The sequence below is a fragment of the Austrofundulus limnaeus genome, unplaced genomic scaffold, assembly GCF_001266775.1.
Source record: "Austrofundulus limnaeus strain Quisiro unplaced genomic scaffold, Austrofundulus_limnaeus-1.0 Scaffold3, whole genome shotgun sequence".
NCBI classification, from domain to species: domain Eukaryota; kingdom Metazoa; phylum Chordata; class Actinopteri; order Cyprinodontiformes; family Rivulidae; genus Austrofundulus; species Austrofundulus limnaeus.
Genome location: NW_013952405.1, coordinates 7,327,990 through 7,342,213, shown reverse-complemented (window position 1 = coordinate 7,342,213; position 14,224 = coordinate 7,327,990). Strand labels below are relative to the sequence as shown.

At 41.3% G+C, this 14,224-nt stretch overlaps 2 protein-coding genes across 5 annotated transcripts in view; one reads left to right on the top strand and one right to left on the bottom strand.

The window, feature by feature from the left end:
- The window catches only part of dnah9l (dynein, axonemal, heavy polypeptide 9 like), a 47,275-nt gene extending 37,916 nt beyond the window's left edge, over positions 1-9,359 (top strand). For all 3 annotated transcript variants that reach the window (XM_014020710.1, XM_014020718.1, XM_014020727.1), the window contains 23 exons: positions 69-242; positions 363-495; positions 578-680; positions 863-985; positions 1,072-1,276; positions 2,033-2,197; positions 2,299-2,439; positions 2,632-2,802; positions 2,873-2,995; positions 3,084-3,277; positions 3,497-3,645; positions 3,948-4,075; positions 4,389-4,526; positions 5,835-5,924; positions 6,055-6,246; positions 6,320-6,439; positions 6,904-6,963; positions 7,169-7,351; positions 7,517-7,699; positions 7,905-8,020; positions 8,526-8,638; positions 8,722-8,862; positions 8,956-9,359. In XM_014020710.1, coding sequence (XP_013876164.1) covers positions 69-242; positions 363-495; positions 578-680; positions 863-985; positions 1,072-1,276; positions 2,033-2,197; positions 2,299-2,439; positions 2,632-2,802; positions 2,873-2,995; positions 3,084-3,277; positions 3,497-3,645; positions 3,948-4,075; positions 4,389-4,526; positions 5,835-5,924; positions 6,055-6,246; positions 6,320-6,439; positions 6,904-6,963; positions 7,169-7,351; positions 7,517-7,699; positions 7,905-8,020; positions 8,526-8,638; positions 8,722-8,862; positions 8,956-9,203 — 3,393 coding nt within the window. In that variant the 3' untranslated portion in view covers positions 9,204-9,359. The remainder of the gene's footprint in view (positions 1-68; positions 243-362; positions 496-577; positions 681-862; positions 986-1,071; positions 1,277-2,032; positions 2,198-2,298; positions 2,440-2,631; positions 2,803-2,872; positions 2,996-3,083; positions 3,278-3,496; positions 3,646-3,947; positions 4,076-4,388; positions 4,527-5,834; positions 5,925-6,054; positions 6,247-6,319; positions 6,440-6,903; positions 6,964-7,168; positions 7,352-7,516; positions 7,700-7,904; positions 8,021-8,525; positions 8,639-8,721; positions 8,863-8,955) is intronic.
- Positions 9,360-10,068: 709 nt separating this feature from the next.
- Positions 10,069-14,224, bottom strand: part of LOC106526174 (serine/threonine-protein kinase 26) — a 17,025-nt gene continuing 12,869 nt past the window's right edge. Inside the window, exons 10-11 of one of the 2 annotated variants that reach the window (XM_014020691.1) lie at positions 11,738-11,918; positions 10,069-11,649 (exon numbers count right to left, since the gene is read on the bottom strand). In XM_014020691.1, the coding sequence (XP_013876145.1) occupies positions 10,663-11,649; positions 11,738-11,918 (1,168 nt within the window). In that variant the 3' untranslated portion in view covers positions 10,069-10,662. The remainder of the gene's footprint in view (positions 11,650-11,737; positions 11,919-14,224) is intronic. The other variant, XM_014020699.1, reaches the window with a different exon arrangement.

Genomic DNA, 14,224 nt, shown 5'->3' with positions numbered 1-14,224 from the left:
TGTGTGTGTGTGTGTGTGTGTGTGTGTGTGTGTGTGTGTGTGTGTGTGTGTGTGTGTGTGTGTTTCAGAGTGAGAATGTGCGCTGGGCCCACTCAGTGGCTCAGTATCACGAGCAGGAAGCAACTCTCTGTGGAGACGTCCTGCTGACTGCAGCTTTCATCTCTTACGCCGGCTCCTTCTCTAAGAAATACAGGCGAGAGCTGCTGGAAAACCTCTGGATGCCGTTCCTCCGCAGCCAAAAGGTCATCCTTCTCTTCCACAGCACACTCGCTTTAGATTGCTGTATGAACTTACATTTTACTTTTATGTGTAAAAAAAAATCTAACAAACAAAAAAGAACCTCTTGTAATTTTATTCATCAGGTGCAAATTCCCATGATGTTCGGCCTGGACCCGGTGCTGATGCTGACCGATGACGCCACGGTGGCCCAGTGGAACAACGAAGGCTTACCCGGAGACAAAATGTCCACTCAGAATGCTACCATCCTCACTAACTGTGAGCACGTGCTCTCTCTGGTAGTTTTTTCACGCTCAACACTAAACAGTTCGACATCTCTGAGGAACATGCTTTGTTTCAGGTGAACGCTGGCCTCTGCTCATTGACCCTCAGCTTCAGGGCATCAAGTGGATCAAGAGTCGCTATGGAAACACGCTCAAGGTTGTCAGCCTGGAGCAGAGAGGGTGAGTGTTTCTATTTTTATAATCCTTTAGTGCTGATATTTCCTTCACCTAAGGTTATGCAATGTTGTGCATAAAATCTAGTGCTAAAACTATACTTTTGTTTTGTTGTAAAGTAAATAATCTGTATAACACCTGCAAGTCTTTTCCTTATTCTTTTTTCCCAATGATGAATCATTTTCCAGATATGTGGACGTTATTGAACAGGCTGTGGTGGCAGGTGACACTGTGCTGATCGAAAACCTCGAGGAGACAATTGACCCTGTTATTGACCCCCTTCTGGGGCGGCACACAATCAAGAAGGGCAGGTAGCAGACTGAAACACAAGCAGGCGCAGACATTTTTTGCTCCCGTCGACTCACCTTTCCTTTCTCCTCTCTCCGTCCTGCTGCAGCTGCATAAAGGTCGGGGACAAAGAGTGTTTCTTCCACCCTGGCTTCAGATTGATTCTCCACACCAAGCTGGCCAATCCTCACTACAAACCAGAGATTCAGGCTCAGACTACCCTCATTAATTTCACGGTGACCAGAGATGGGCTGGAGGACCAGCTCCTGGCCCAGGTGGTGAACCAGGAGAGACCAGATCTCGAGCAACTAAAGGTGGGCAGGACCTACAATCAGGATGCTGTGCAGGGGTGGGCGACACGAGGAAATTTGGTATTTATCTGATACCAAGTATAGAGGGACTAGTGTTGTTGATTCCCATACTGATACTGTATCATTCATGTTCATTGCATGATTTTTATTTTACCTTTTGTCGATTGTGATAAAACACAGGACAGAGATTATAGACAAATAACTACAATACAATTAACTATGTAACAATATATAAATATTTGTTTTTCTGCACACAACTGTTCAAAATATGTAAAATATGTAAATGCATTTATGTTTACTCAAATYGGTTTAGTGGAACCAGTTGAACTTGGTTAAGTAAATTCAACACTTCATTTCTTAGAGTGAAAAAAAGTATTTTTACTGTTTCTTTCCTGATTACTGTGAGCAGTTTTGACTTTTAACTGTTAACTTTTACCTTTCTTATCAGTGAAATTAGTTTTACCAAGGTCATTTTCTGTTAAGGTATTTTTACTTTACGTAGTTATTTCTTTTAATTACTTTATACAAATCTGTTTTTCACTTTATTTGTGACATAAATTCAGTAGTGTGATTAAAGTGACAACAAAATAATCAGTACATCATAATAAAATCATTCTGATACCGACAATACTCTTGGAATTGATATTATCAATACTTAGATCAATACACCCTGTGTGGCTCCTCCACTTTCATAGGATGGCACGGCCTTTGGTTGTATTTGTTTCATTTGTAACATTTGTTTGCATCATTTCTCTGCAGAGTGAACTCACAAAACAGCAGAACATGTTTAAGATCGAGCTGAAGCTTCTAGAGGATGAGCTGCTCACCCGACTGTCGGCAGCRGAAAGTAACTTCCTCGGTGACACCTTGCTGGTGGAGAAACTCGAGACCACCAAGCTCACCGCTGCTGAGATTGAAATGAAGGTAAATGGGAAGGGGAGGARGTGTCTTTTGTACATTTCAATCTGTCGTCCTTTACATTTTCTTGTCTTTTTTGTTTGTTTGTTTGTAACTTGCATTCTCAGGTTCTGGAAGCCAAAGTTAATGAAGTCAAAATAAATGAAGCCAGAGAGCACTACCGTCCCRTGGCAGTCCGAGCTTCTCTGCTCTACTTCATCATGAACGATCTGAACAAGATCAATGCCATGTACCAGTTCAGCCTCAAGGTAACCAGACAGCACAGACAGAGGCTGACTCACATCTTTGTTTCTCTCAAACTCGATTAAAGTGAGGCAGGAGTGCATATAATGAAATGTATAATTTGATTGGTGAGCTGTGATGTGACTTTAATGCTTCTAATCAACTACACAGCAACACTAAAGGTCCCACTTATTGATTTTTCTTTTTTTTTCCCCCAGGCCTTTAACATTGTTTTCCACAAGGCGGTGGAGACGGCGGAGKCCTGTGAGGACGTACAGAGCAGAGTAAACACACTCATAGACCGTGTTACATACTCCACCTTCAACTACATCAGCAGGGGGCTGTTTGAGAGGGACAAGCTCACCTTTACAGCTCAGCTGGCCTTCCAGGTGGGCTCAGGCTTGTGTCGGTGTTGGTAAGAGGTTTAGTTGCTCTCTGACTGTCTTTGCTTCTTCCCAGCTCCTCCTGATGAGCAAGGAAATAGACATGCGAGAACTGGACTTCCTGTTACGCTTCAACATCGACCACCACTACGTCAGCCCCCTGGACTTCCTCTCCAACTCGGCGTGGAGCGCCATCAAGGTTCACACGAACATGGATTTTTCTGTTGCTGTCTGTGTTTGAATGTCAGTTTGGATCACTGTCTTTCGTCTCCTCGTTTTCGCCCCAGGTGATGAGTTTTACCGACGAGTTCCGCGGTCTGGACCGGGACATCGAAGGCTCACCCAAACGCTGGAAGAAACTGGTCGAGTCGGAGTGTCCAGAGAAGGAGAGATTTCCACAGGACTGGAAGGGGAAGAGTTCCCTGCAGAAACTGATCATGATGAGAGCTCTGAGACCAGACCGCATGACCTATGCTCTCAGGTGATGAGAGTTGTGTCTTCAATTCAATTCAATTCAATTCAAAAATACTTTATTGATCCCAGAGGGAAATTTGGTAACAAAATTATATTATAATATTTATAATATTTATTACAATATTTAGTAACAATATACAGTATATTCTCCTGTCTGTTTAGTTTTTGATTACAAACTAAATTCATTAATAGCCTCATGTTCACATTTTATTTTGGTGTGTTCTAGGAACTTTGTGGAAGAGAAACTTGGGGTGACGTATACAGAGGGCAGAAAATCTGAATTTGCAAAGTCTTTTAGAGAAAGTGGCCCAGCGTCTCCGGTTTTTTTCATTCTCTCACCTGGAGTAGACCCACTTAAAGATGTGGAATCACTGGGTAAATAAAGCACAGTCATGCATCTCTATCGWGATCACACAGCAAAGAAGAGGTCTTACCATAAATGTTAAAACAGTCCTATAAAATTGAGAAAACATGAACAATATTTTGTAGAACTTGGCACAAAAAGWAAGAAAATTTATGTTTGGTAAATTATTTRRCAATAAATCTTATACCGTTGAAATGCCTGATAATTTCTCTTTTAAAYGGTGCCACATTTGTAAGGAACATACATTTGGCTTATGAAAATTTTTCCAAATCTTCTCTGTCAAACTGTTAAAAGAAAGTTCTGTGTGCTCCAGGGAGGAAGCTGGGTTTCACCATAGACCTTGGGAAGCTGCACAACGTCTCGTTAGGTCAAGGACAGGAAACTGTGGCTGAAATTGCCATGGAAAAGGCTGCAAAGGAGGGTCACTGGGTTATATTGCAGGTCTGATTTTTTGTTTTATTTTTTATCARTAATGTTTTAGACAACTTATGAAAAGTTTGTCCAAYACTAGAGTTATCTGAGCTGAATATGGAATTCTAAAAAAAATCTACTGGAAGCCTCTTTTGTACCTACAGTTTAATGTCATGCTAACAWTTAGATCAAACATACAGCCGATAAKAGTAAAACAGTCARCAAAATTTTCACAAGTTGGCAAAAGTTGTCTAAAACACAGGGCCTTTTAGTATTTTGAATTCATTGCTTACTGTTTTTGAATTATGCTTTAGACACGTTCAGTTGATGTGTTTCTCTGCAGAACATCCACCTGGTTGGTCGTTGGCTGGGTGCGCTCGAGAAGCTCCTGGAGCGCTGCAGTGAGAGCAGCCATCCAGACTACCGAGTGTTTATGAGCGCTGAGCCGGCATCTTCTCCTCAGGATCACATCATACCACAGGTGGAAATGCTGTGTATGAGTAATTTTTAGAGAGGATGTGTATGAACGTGTTTTCATTGTCTGCATGCTGGTGATGCGACTTCAGAACACAARATATCCTATTGAGCTAAAATGTGATTTGCTAGTGGCTGAGAATTATATATTATATATTTCAGAGCAGATCAAAAATATTTCATGAACCACTGAATGAATTTTAATTAACTTTTCAGAAAATAATTATTGGATGTATCTCTGTAAATGATTAACCCGATTCAAGATGGCTGACACAATCAACCAACCTTATAAAACACAACAACGACTACAGTTTGGTCAATTTTACTGATATACAAAAATTATTGTATATCAACATTTCAACATTCAAGTAAATTTTGTTAAAAGACAGAGCTGTTATCTTAAGGGAATAGAAATGTTTCAGAAACCTTGGGTTCGTACGAGTCTGACGGAGCGATCCACGTTAATCCAGGGAATAAGATTGTGGAACAGTATGGAAGATGAGGTTAAAAATGCCAGATCCTTGTATATATTGAAGAGAATGATAAAAACTAGTTTTCTGAAGAAATATGGAGAATTATAAGTGAATTCATGCTAATTGTTGTTTGAGTTGATGTCTTTTTATTTTTATTTCATTTTTAAATGTTTTAAGTTGTTTTGAGTTTTGTTGTATTTTAACTTTTCTTTTGAACATATTTTGGGTAAAAAAAAAGGGGGGGCAGATATAAGATTTATTCTTCTGCTGCCTTTCATTTTATTTGATTTTACTTTGATTGCATGTTTTTCTGTACTTTGTTAATTTGTGTTACAAATGAAATGATTAAAGAACTACTACCACTATTGTGGTTGTTGCTGAGGGTTGATCGCAACACAAAGTCCAAGCATTAACTGTGGGAGTCAACCCTGTTTGTTAGCAAAATATTTCATGAAACGCAAGATGGATTGTAATGAAACTTTCAGAAAGTAATGATTCGAGATGGYCACTTCAGCTAACTGACACGAGCCAACACAAAAAATGTTACAATCAAGTCAATTTCACAGATATTGAGCTACTGTTTATTGTGGTAGTAGCTGAGAGTCAGCTGCAACGCATACTCTGAGCATGAGATTGTGCACGACTTTATTTTTCAAGGTTTGACCAAACTCATGATGAAGATAGTCTGAAAGTCTGGCATGAAAGGTGGTGGGTGAAATGGTTTATTTCAAGGAATGTTAACCTTTATATATTTACCAGATGTTTTTCTATTGTCATTGTATGTCTTCAGCAATGCTAGTTAAAAWGATTACTAAATGCAGATTGTTGTTTGTGTTGCACAGGGCATTCTGGAAAATGCCATCAAGATCACAAATGAACCTCCTACAGGCATGCAYGCCAATCTACATGCTGCTCTGGATAACTTTGACCAAGTGAGACGTTCTGCTTTTCATACAATACAGATCAACGGATAAGTCTAGATTAGGATAGGTTACTTTGGATATACAGTAGATCATCTGTTATAATTAACGATTCAGAGCTCAGTGATTTGCCTGTCTACAGGATATTCTGGACCAGTGCACCCGTGAACAGGAGTTCAAGACCATCCTCTTCTCTCTGTGCTACTTCCACGCCTGTGTGGCTGAAAGGAGGAAGTTTGGGCCGCAGGGTTGGAACAGGAAGTATCCGTTCAACACCGGAGACCTGACCATATCAGTGAACGTCCTCTACAACTACCTGGAGGCCAACGCTCAGGTGGGGGAGTGTTTTGATGAGGATGTATGAGGAGGGGACTGGATTAACAGCGATTTGTATTATTGTGATGAAGGTCCCATGGGAGGATCTGAGGTATCTGTTTGGAGAGATCATGTATGGAGGACACATCACCAATGACTGGGACAGGCGGCTCTGCAGGACTTACCTGGAGGAATACATGCAGCCAAACCAGGTTTGTGTGATTGTTCCTAAAAAGGAGGCACAAGTGTAATCAGTGAAAACAGCATTTTGACATTACAATTGTTTACATTGAAATCAAAGGCAAGCACAAACAGYAGCTAGCTATAGCACTGTGCAGCCTGGCGCACTTCCAGCAGACTAGCATTAGCTCAATAATTTGCACAGAGGTAAACCTAATTTCTCCAAACTATTGATATTCAAAGAGCTATCTACCACAGGTAAGATAYTGATTGTTCCTATCTTTCCACAGAAACCCTTTTTAAAATTAAGTAAAACTACATCTTTAAGGCCAACTAGGTGTGAATATTGGCTCCAGTTTGAAGAAATTTGGTTAGTTTTAGACTACAGACTCTGAGAAAATTAATAACATTTTTTGCTTTGTTTATTAGCTTGGAGAAAAAAAATGTTAAGCGTTTCTAACCTAAAGCTAATAAAWCTTCATTTTGTATGACTTAGTTTGACCGGAAACTTACATTGGCACCTGGATTTTTTGTTCCTTCCAATTTGGATTACAAGGTAAGATGAATAAATCTTGTTTAAAACTGCTTGACTTTCTATCCCTGTATGTGTGTGTGTGTGTGTGTGTGTGTGTGTGTGTGTGTGTGTGTGTGCGCGTGTGTGTGTAGAACGAGTGTAAAAATGTTGTAGTCAGCTAAGCAGGAAAGCTTCTCTCCACAATGCCGTCGATGGTTAAAGCAGAATGTCTTGTGATTCATCTCAGGGCTACCACAACTTCATAGATGAAATGCTGCCTCATGAAAGCCCGGTGCATTATGGGTTGCATCCAAACGCAGAGATCGAGTTCCTCACGGTGACGTCTGATAATCTTTTTCACACTCTGCTGGAGCTGCAGTCTCCTGATGCTGTGATGGGAGACGGAGCTTCACAGACGCTGGAGGAGAAGGTAGCAACAACAGCACTTTTAGTTAATTTATTTTAATGAGACCTGAGAGAGMGAAACATTACTTTATTCAATAAATGTCTTAGAACTATGTTTTTCAATAAATCTAGCAATCATTACGTGTATTTTTTACCCCTATGTTCTGACTAAAAAACCCTCCACCYATAGGTGAAAACTATTTTAGACGAGGTCATGGAAAAGCTTCCAGAGGAATACAACATGTCTGACATCACCTCGAAGACAGCAGAGCGATCGCCATACATCCTAGTCTGCTTTCAGGAATGCGAGCGCATGAACACGCTGATCTTTGAGATCCGTCGCTCTCTGAAAGAGCTCGATCTAGGACTCAAAGTACGCTCAGCCTTCTATAGCCGTGTGCATTTTGTTTGTCAGAAGAAAACAGGCAGCTGCCTACTTATTGCAGTTAGATGATTAGATGATTTCAAYATCTTTWYATTCTGCTTTGGTAACTGAATTTGTCACTGATGCAACATATACAGTAGCACCTCCAGCAGGTGTGTTCATAGTGAAGTAACAGATAAATGTTTGTGTAAAGGGCGAACTGGCCATGTCCTCTGAGATGGAGAAGCTGCAAACAGCTCTATTCTTTGACAACGTCCCTGACACCTGGTCCAAGCTGGCCTACCCTTCTACCTACAGCCTGTCCATCTGGTGTGTTCCACTTTTGTCTAAGCATTTTTATCACCAAWGATTTAGATTTTGTGTACCGTTTTTGTCACGAGATAGTTTTGATGACACTAGTTGCATTTTTTAAATATATTTGGCTGTGTTGACATGCATGCAATAGCTAGCAATTGTTATATGTTAATGTGATCAATCAGGTCCCAGACATTTTGTGCCCAGATAACTGACACTATCCAAACAGCTGTATTTACCATAATGTATAGATGCCGAAGTATGTTTATAGTGCTTAAACTGTATATGCCCATTGTGTTTATACTTATTTCTCTCTTGTATTATTTAACAATACAAGAGAGAAATCTCTAATATTTTTTTCCCTTTATATTATATTTACTTGTTTGTGTGCTCTAATATTTTTTCCTTTATACTTTATCTCTAATGTTTACTTGAATAGTTGCTGCTGTAATAATTGCACATTCCCTCCAGGGAATAAAGTATTCTGATTCTGATTATACATGTCATTTATTCATGTCAGGTACAACGATATGATGCAGCGCTGTAAAGAGCTGGACAGCTGGACCCAGGACCTGTCTCTGCCCAGTGTTGTTTGGATATCTGGACTATTCAACCCGCAGTCCTTCCTCACTGGTAGCACAAACTCAAGTTTTACCTAAACATAAAAAATGACACTGTTGTGCTCCTTGGTTTTTACATCATGTCCCTGTTTCCAGCTGTGATGCAGTCTCTGGCGCGTAAAAACGAATGGCCWCTGGACAAAGTGAAACTTACTGTGGATGTAACCAAGAAGTTTAAAGAAGAGTTCAACCAGCCAGCCAGAGAGGGAGCATATGTGTATGGACTTTACATGGAAGGTAGAAATTGTCTTTCTTTTTTTAAAAACAGAATTAAATGCATTTACTGCATTTAGACATCTATTTCCCTCCTCCTTTCTTACCGTCTTCCAGGTGCAAGGTGGGACACTCAGACCGGGGTGATCACCGAGGCCCGTCTGAAAGAGCTGACGCCCGCTATGCCCGTCATCTCAGTTCGAGCTGTGCCCAACGACCGCCAGGAGACCAGGAACATCTACGAGTGTCCACTGTACAAGACCAAGATCAGAGGACCCACATATATCTGGACCTTTAATCTAAAAACCAGAGAGCGGCCCGCCAAATGGGTCCTGGCTGGTGTGGCTCTGCTGCTCAGTGTATGAGATGTTCAGGGGCTACAAGTAAAGATCAGGATATTTTAATAAGTGTATWACAGAGTTTATGAGACAATTGTGTGACTATTTTTTGTGTTCTTTTTATACAAACTGTCAAAATTTCACTGTGACATTAATAAAACACATCTTTTTAATTACTGAAAATGGAATCAGACTTTTCTTTTTATTTAAAAATATGAGAAAATAATGTCCAAAATTCACACACTAGATCACAGTTAGAACTGGTATAGTCAAAGCATATTTTAACAAATCAACAAACTAACAGATCGTCAAAGCAGGAGGGGAAAAAAAACAACAGTGCAGCCTTGTTAGAGTGGCTTTCAAGTGGATTATTTTTGTCACACTTGTACCTGTTACAGTATGTTACGCAGCAGTTTACCAAATAAAATAAATTACACAGGTGAAAACATCCGTTAAGCCCCGTTCAAACATGCTTGTCTCCATTTATATCAACTAACAACGTGAGCCATTTTTAAATAAGGATTTGTGAAATAGGGCAGATCTTGTATCGTTCCATGTCACATTCAACATGTTGGATTAATTTGGCTTATGATCTCATGGTTTCAGTGTTATCATTATTAGGTGCAATAAAGATGCAAACTCTAAAGTGAAATGTTTTAAAGTCTGAAAAGGGCTTAATGTTTTTTTTAAATTCCCTACAAGTGGGTGTAATATTTACCATTTATTTAAAAAAAACATGGAGAACATTTTGACGTTTTTAACTAAAAGGGGACATATCATGTTTTTTAAATCCTTCCTTTTCACATTTAAAGCATTCAGATGCGGTCTATATAAAGTGGAAGTGCAATACTTTGGTCTGAGTTCCTCATTAATGTAGCTCCACAAGCCCCTCTTTTACCCCTGAGAGCTACTCATTTTGGTGCTGTCTCTGCAAGTGAGGCACTTAAACCCCGCCCCCTCCAGGTCTCTCTCTCCCAATGATTATTGTCCACCCCATTTGGCCATTTTTGTAGTTTGATAGAGAAACAATCTTGCAGCACTGAAACTTTTAATTTACAAATTGATTAAAAGCTGTCAAAAACAGAAGACTTGTCCATCCAGCCTTTTACATGTTGGAGCCAGAGTCTGACCTAACGACAGGAGAATAAGAACAACAAACCTGCTGAGCTGCAGATTTGCTATAATGGTAAGCCGGATGTCTTGTTTAACAGTTCCACAACAAATACTGATGTTACTGTTCAAAATATATAATACGGAATAGAGAAACCTGAAAGATGTCTACACAGAACCAGAACTTTTCTGCACTCCTAGAGACTCAAAGTATGCAACAAAATGCATTTCAGTGCTAAAAAAGTGGATCTTGCATGATATGTCCCCTTTAAGGATGTGACAGGTTCTGTAACTCAGATGCTGCATGTGCCAACAAGTCCAAATCCYTTCTAGTTTGGCCACTGTTTGTATTTCACTGTGCCTGATGATGTGGTTTCTAGTCGCTGTCAGACCAGTCGAGCTCCATCATGTCCATGGCCGCAGTAGCCATGTTGAGCTTGCTTCCGTGCCGCACGCTGCAGCTTTTCACAGAGTTCTGATTGGAGGAGGATCGCATGCTCACCTGCATCCCGGAGCGACCGGCGACACCCACCTCGCCTCTGACCTTTTGGCTGACCGCCTCGCTGAGGTCGCCTCTGACCCCCTGGATCACAACTCCCATGTCACTCCTGCGACTCCTGACCCCTAGCTCGCTCCTGACGCCACGGCCCATCATCTTTATCACTCCCAGGTCGCCCATGTTCACGTCCATGTCCATGTCGCCGAGTTTCTCCACCTCCCCCATCTCATTTATATCTAGAGACAACATATCCCCCAGACCTCCAAAGCTTCCATGGAGACCCTTAAACATGGTTTGCAGCCGCCCTCCCTCCCCCGCTTTCTCTTCTAAACTGTCYCCAAGTTTGTCGATCTCCCATCCTGCCTCCTTCTCGTGCTCCTCCTCTGCCTCCCCAAATCCTCCCGAGTACCCTCGGACTATGGTGGTCACTCTGCTTCTCTGCATGCCTCCTTTCTCTCGGTCCCCCTCCTCCCAGGTCCTCTCCTCCCTCTCCACCACACCCCCYGGGAAGCTCCTGAGCGTGACTTGCACCCGCCCTCCCTCGAGACTCCCGCTATTGCTGTGTTCCCTCTGCCCCCAACCTTTCTCGTCTACGGTTCCTTCCTCCTCCCCGTCTTCCTCTTCGAACCGTCCCTGCAACTCTCGGAGCATGGCGTGCAGCCTCCCGCTGTCGAGTGAGCCCACCCCCCTCTCCAGGGTGGCACTGCTCCCCCTCTCTGTGTCTCCATTGCTGAGTGTGCGGAAGAGCGAGCTGACCCCGGCGCTGCTGACCCCGGCGCTGCTGAGCCCCGTGCTGTTCGAGTCCTGGGAGTGGGAGCGGAAGAACGAGCCAGACGAGCCGATCGACAACGGCGTGAAGAACTGCTGGACCAAAGAGAAGAGCAATATTTTTATTATTAAACCATCTTCAGTCTGAGCAGAACTGCAGACACTTCATTTAGATGCCACTCACAGGGGAAATGTTTGAACGCTCCATGAGTAGAGAGGTTGGACTGGGAGTCATGTTGGAYCTCTCCTTCAGTCGCTCCTCCCACAGTCTGAGCCTCCTCTCCCTCTCTTCCAGCTCCTTCTCTTTGGAGTAAAGCTCCCTCTCCAGCTTCCGGAGGCGCTCCAGTGTTGATTCTATCTCACACCTGTTGCATGTGCACATAATATGCAGAACAATCAATGAAAATGGGCTGAARAACGCTTGATCTCGACCCGAGAAGCGATGGCGAAGGAACTTGCACACTCTGGAAAAGCACTGTTAATACTAAACAATACTCACAACACYGTATGACGCATTAAAAATCACATTACATGCTAAATTAGTTCATTTTTGCACGACACACCTCAGTCCAGCCATTGTGTATTGCATATTTTTTGTATTTCTTCTCGCATTTTCACAACACAGGTGATGCTTTTTTGCAATGAAGTCAAATTTACTGATCATCATGAATATTAGCAAACAGCAACAACTCACAGCTTTAGCAACAATAATAATGCTATGGTGTTCTGTGACCACTTTATTTTAAATATTTATAACCATGCCTGAGAAGTAGACGCTACCACTTTAATGCAGATAATACCTTGATGTACTCTGTTGTGTCTACACCTTATAAGGCCTTTTATATACTCTACTAAACCTTCACTTTAATACAGGTGGTGCAACTTCAAACTAGTGTAGAGGGCTTTTAAAAAAAGCTGTTTTGGGTTTTACATGATGATGATGATGATGATGATGATGATGATGATGATGATGGGCTACAAAAATGTTATTGAATGCATCTTCATATAGCTTACATTGTTTTCATAGTCTAACATGGAGACCCGAGGTTCATTAGAAACTTTAATAAAACAAACAAAACCTGACTCATCATTGTACTTTATGTTCTCTTGTTGGATGCTGCGTCTTGTTCTTTTATAAATAAAATCAGTTCCAATATTCTCACTAAGAAAGCGTTTTTTATCTTCGACATCACTTGTCATACTCAATTGGCCTGCGAGGGCTTCACAGGTGTATTAAAGTCTTAAACATATGCTGCGTTAAACTCAGCAATGACCATAAACTACATCTCCCATAAYGCATGTTGGTTATTTTGACCATGAAATGACTGCATCTCAAGGTTCAAATATACAGTAGCTGGCAGATGGAAAAATCCACTCTGTAAAATCTCCTTTTCGCTGGTGCTTTTTCTGCGGCCCAGTTGTACTGGGAAGTGGAAATTTCCCACTTCTAAGTCCTAAATTTAAACTGCTACTGTTTGAAAGTGGGAGAGTTCAGAATTCACGGTGATGGTGACTCACCACAACTCATCAGTGAGTAAGACTCTCTTACTTTTAATTTTAATAGTATTTCTATATTGTATTTTTCACATTTAGTCAGCTGTACATGTAGTACTTTCATTGTTTATAAGAGAACGTATTAAATTCTGCTTCACTGCAGGAAATTCCAGGTAGAGCTCAGTTAATGTTTGCTAGCAGTGCTCAGCTGTAGCAATGAGACGAGGATTGTGATGTTTCATGTGTAGTCTGCGTAAATAATACAAAACATCAGAATTTGTGACAACTGGCCCTTTGAGGGTTACTATAACACTCATGTGGCCCTCTGTGAAAACAAGTTTGACACCATTGTTCTACATTATTATTGACTGATAAAAAGTATAAGGTTAATTTTTAAACATTCGACACACAAACAACTGAATGGAAATGTTTTAAGTGCCACAAAGACTTAATGTGTATGTGGTCTTTTTCTAGACTCCAAAGATTAAGGTTAATTGACTTTGTTGTATTTTTGTGATGACTGAATGGCTTGTATTTAGCGTTATTTTGAGATGATATGTTTTTCTGGACAAAATCATTTTTAAATCAAGTGTTTTTAACTTTCCTGGGTTAATGTAGCTGTGCTGTATCAATACAAGTGCATTACTGGGAGATCAAAATCACTATTTTACTCGTGTGTGAGTTTCTGGTTAAATTTGTTCTAAATATTTTTTGCTGCAGTACTGTTTCCCTCCACAAAAGGTCACTGTGGGAGTGGATGCGTGTCTCTGAACAAGCATTTACAAACAATCACATCTCGCAGCAGCTAAATATAGACACRCAGCCATCCCTCCTGTGTTCCTTCACCTCCTCCACTCTGTTTCCCCCCTGAAGTTCCAGATTATTTTCCACTCGCAGCCAAAACTTCACTCAAAATTGCCTTCGCTGTGCTTGTGTTAAATATGCCCAGAATCTCACACCTTCTCCCCTGTGGTTGATCGTCCCCCGTCCTCACTTGTCCACCCTTGTCTCCCCTCTAACCCTGTTGTTTCTCTCTCTCTCTTTCTTTCTCTCTCTCTCTCTCTCTTGTGCAACGTTTCAGATTTCACACTCACTCAGGACATTTCTTTTCCGCCCCGTTCTTCTCCACCTCAACTAACATTTGATTTCTCCACCCCCCCACCCCCGGTCCAGCCCT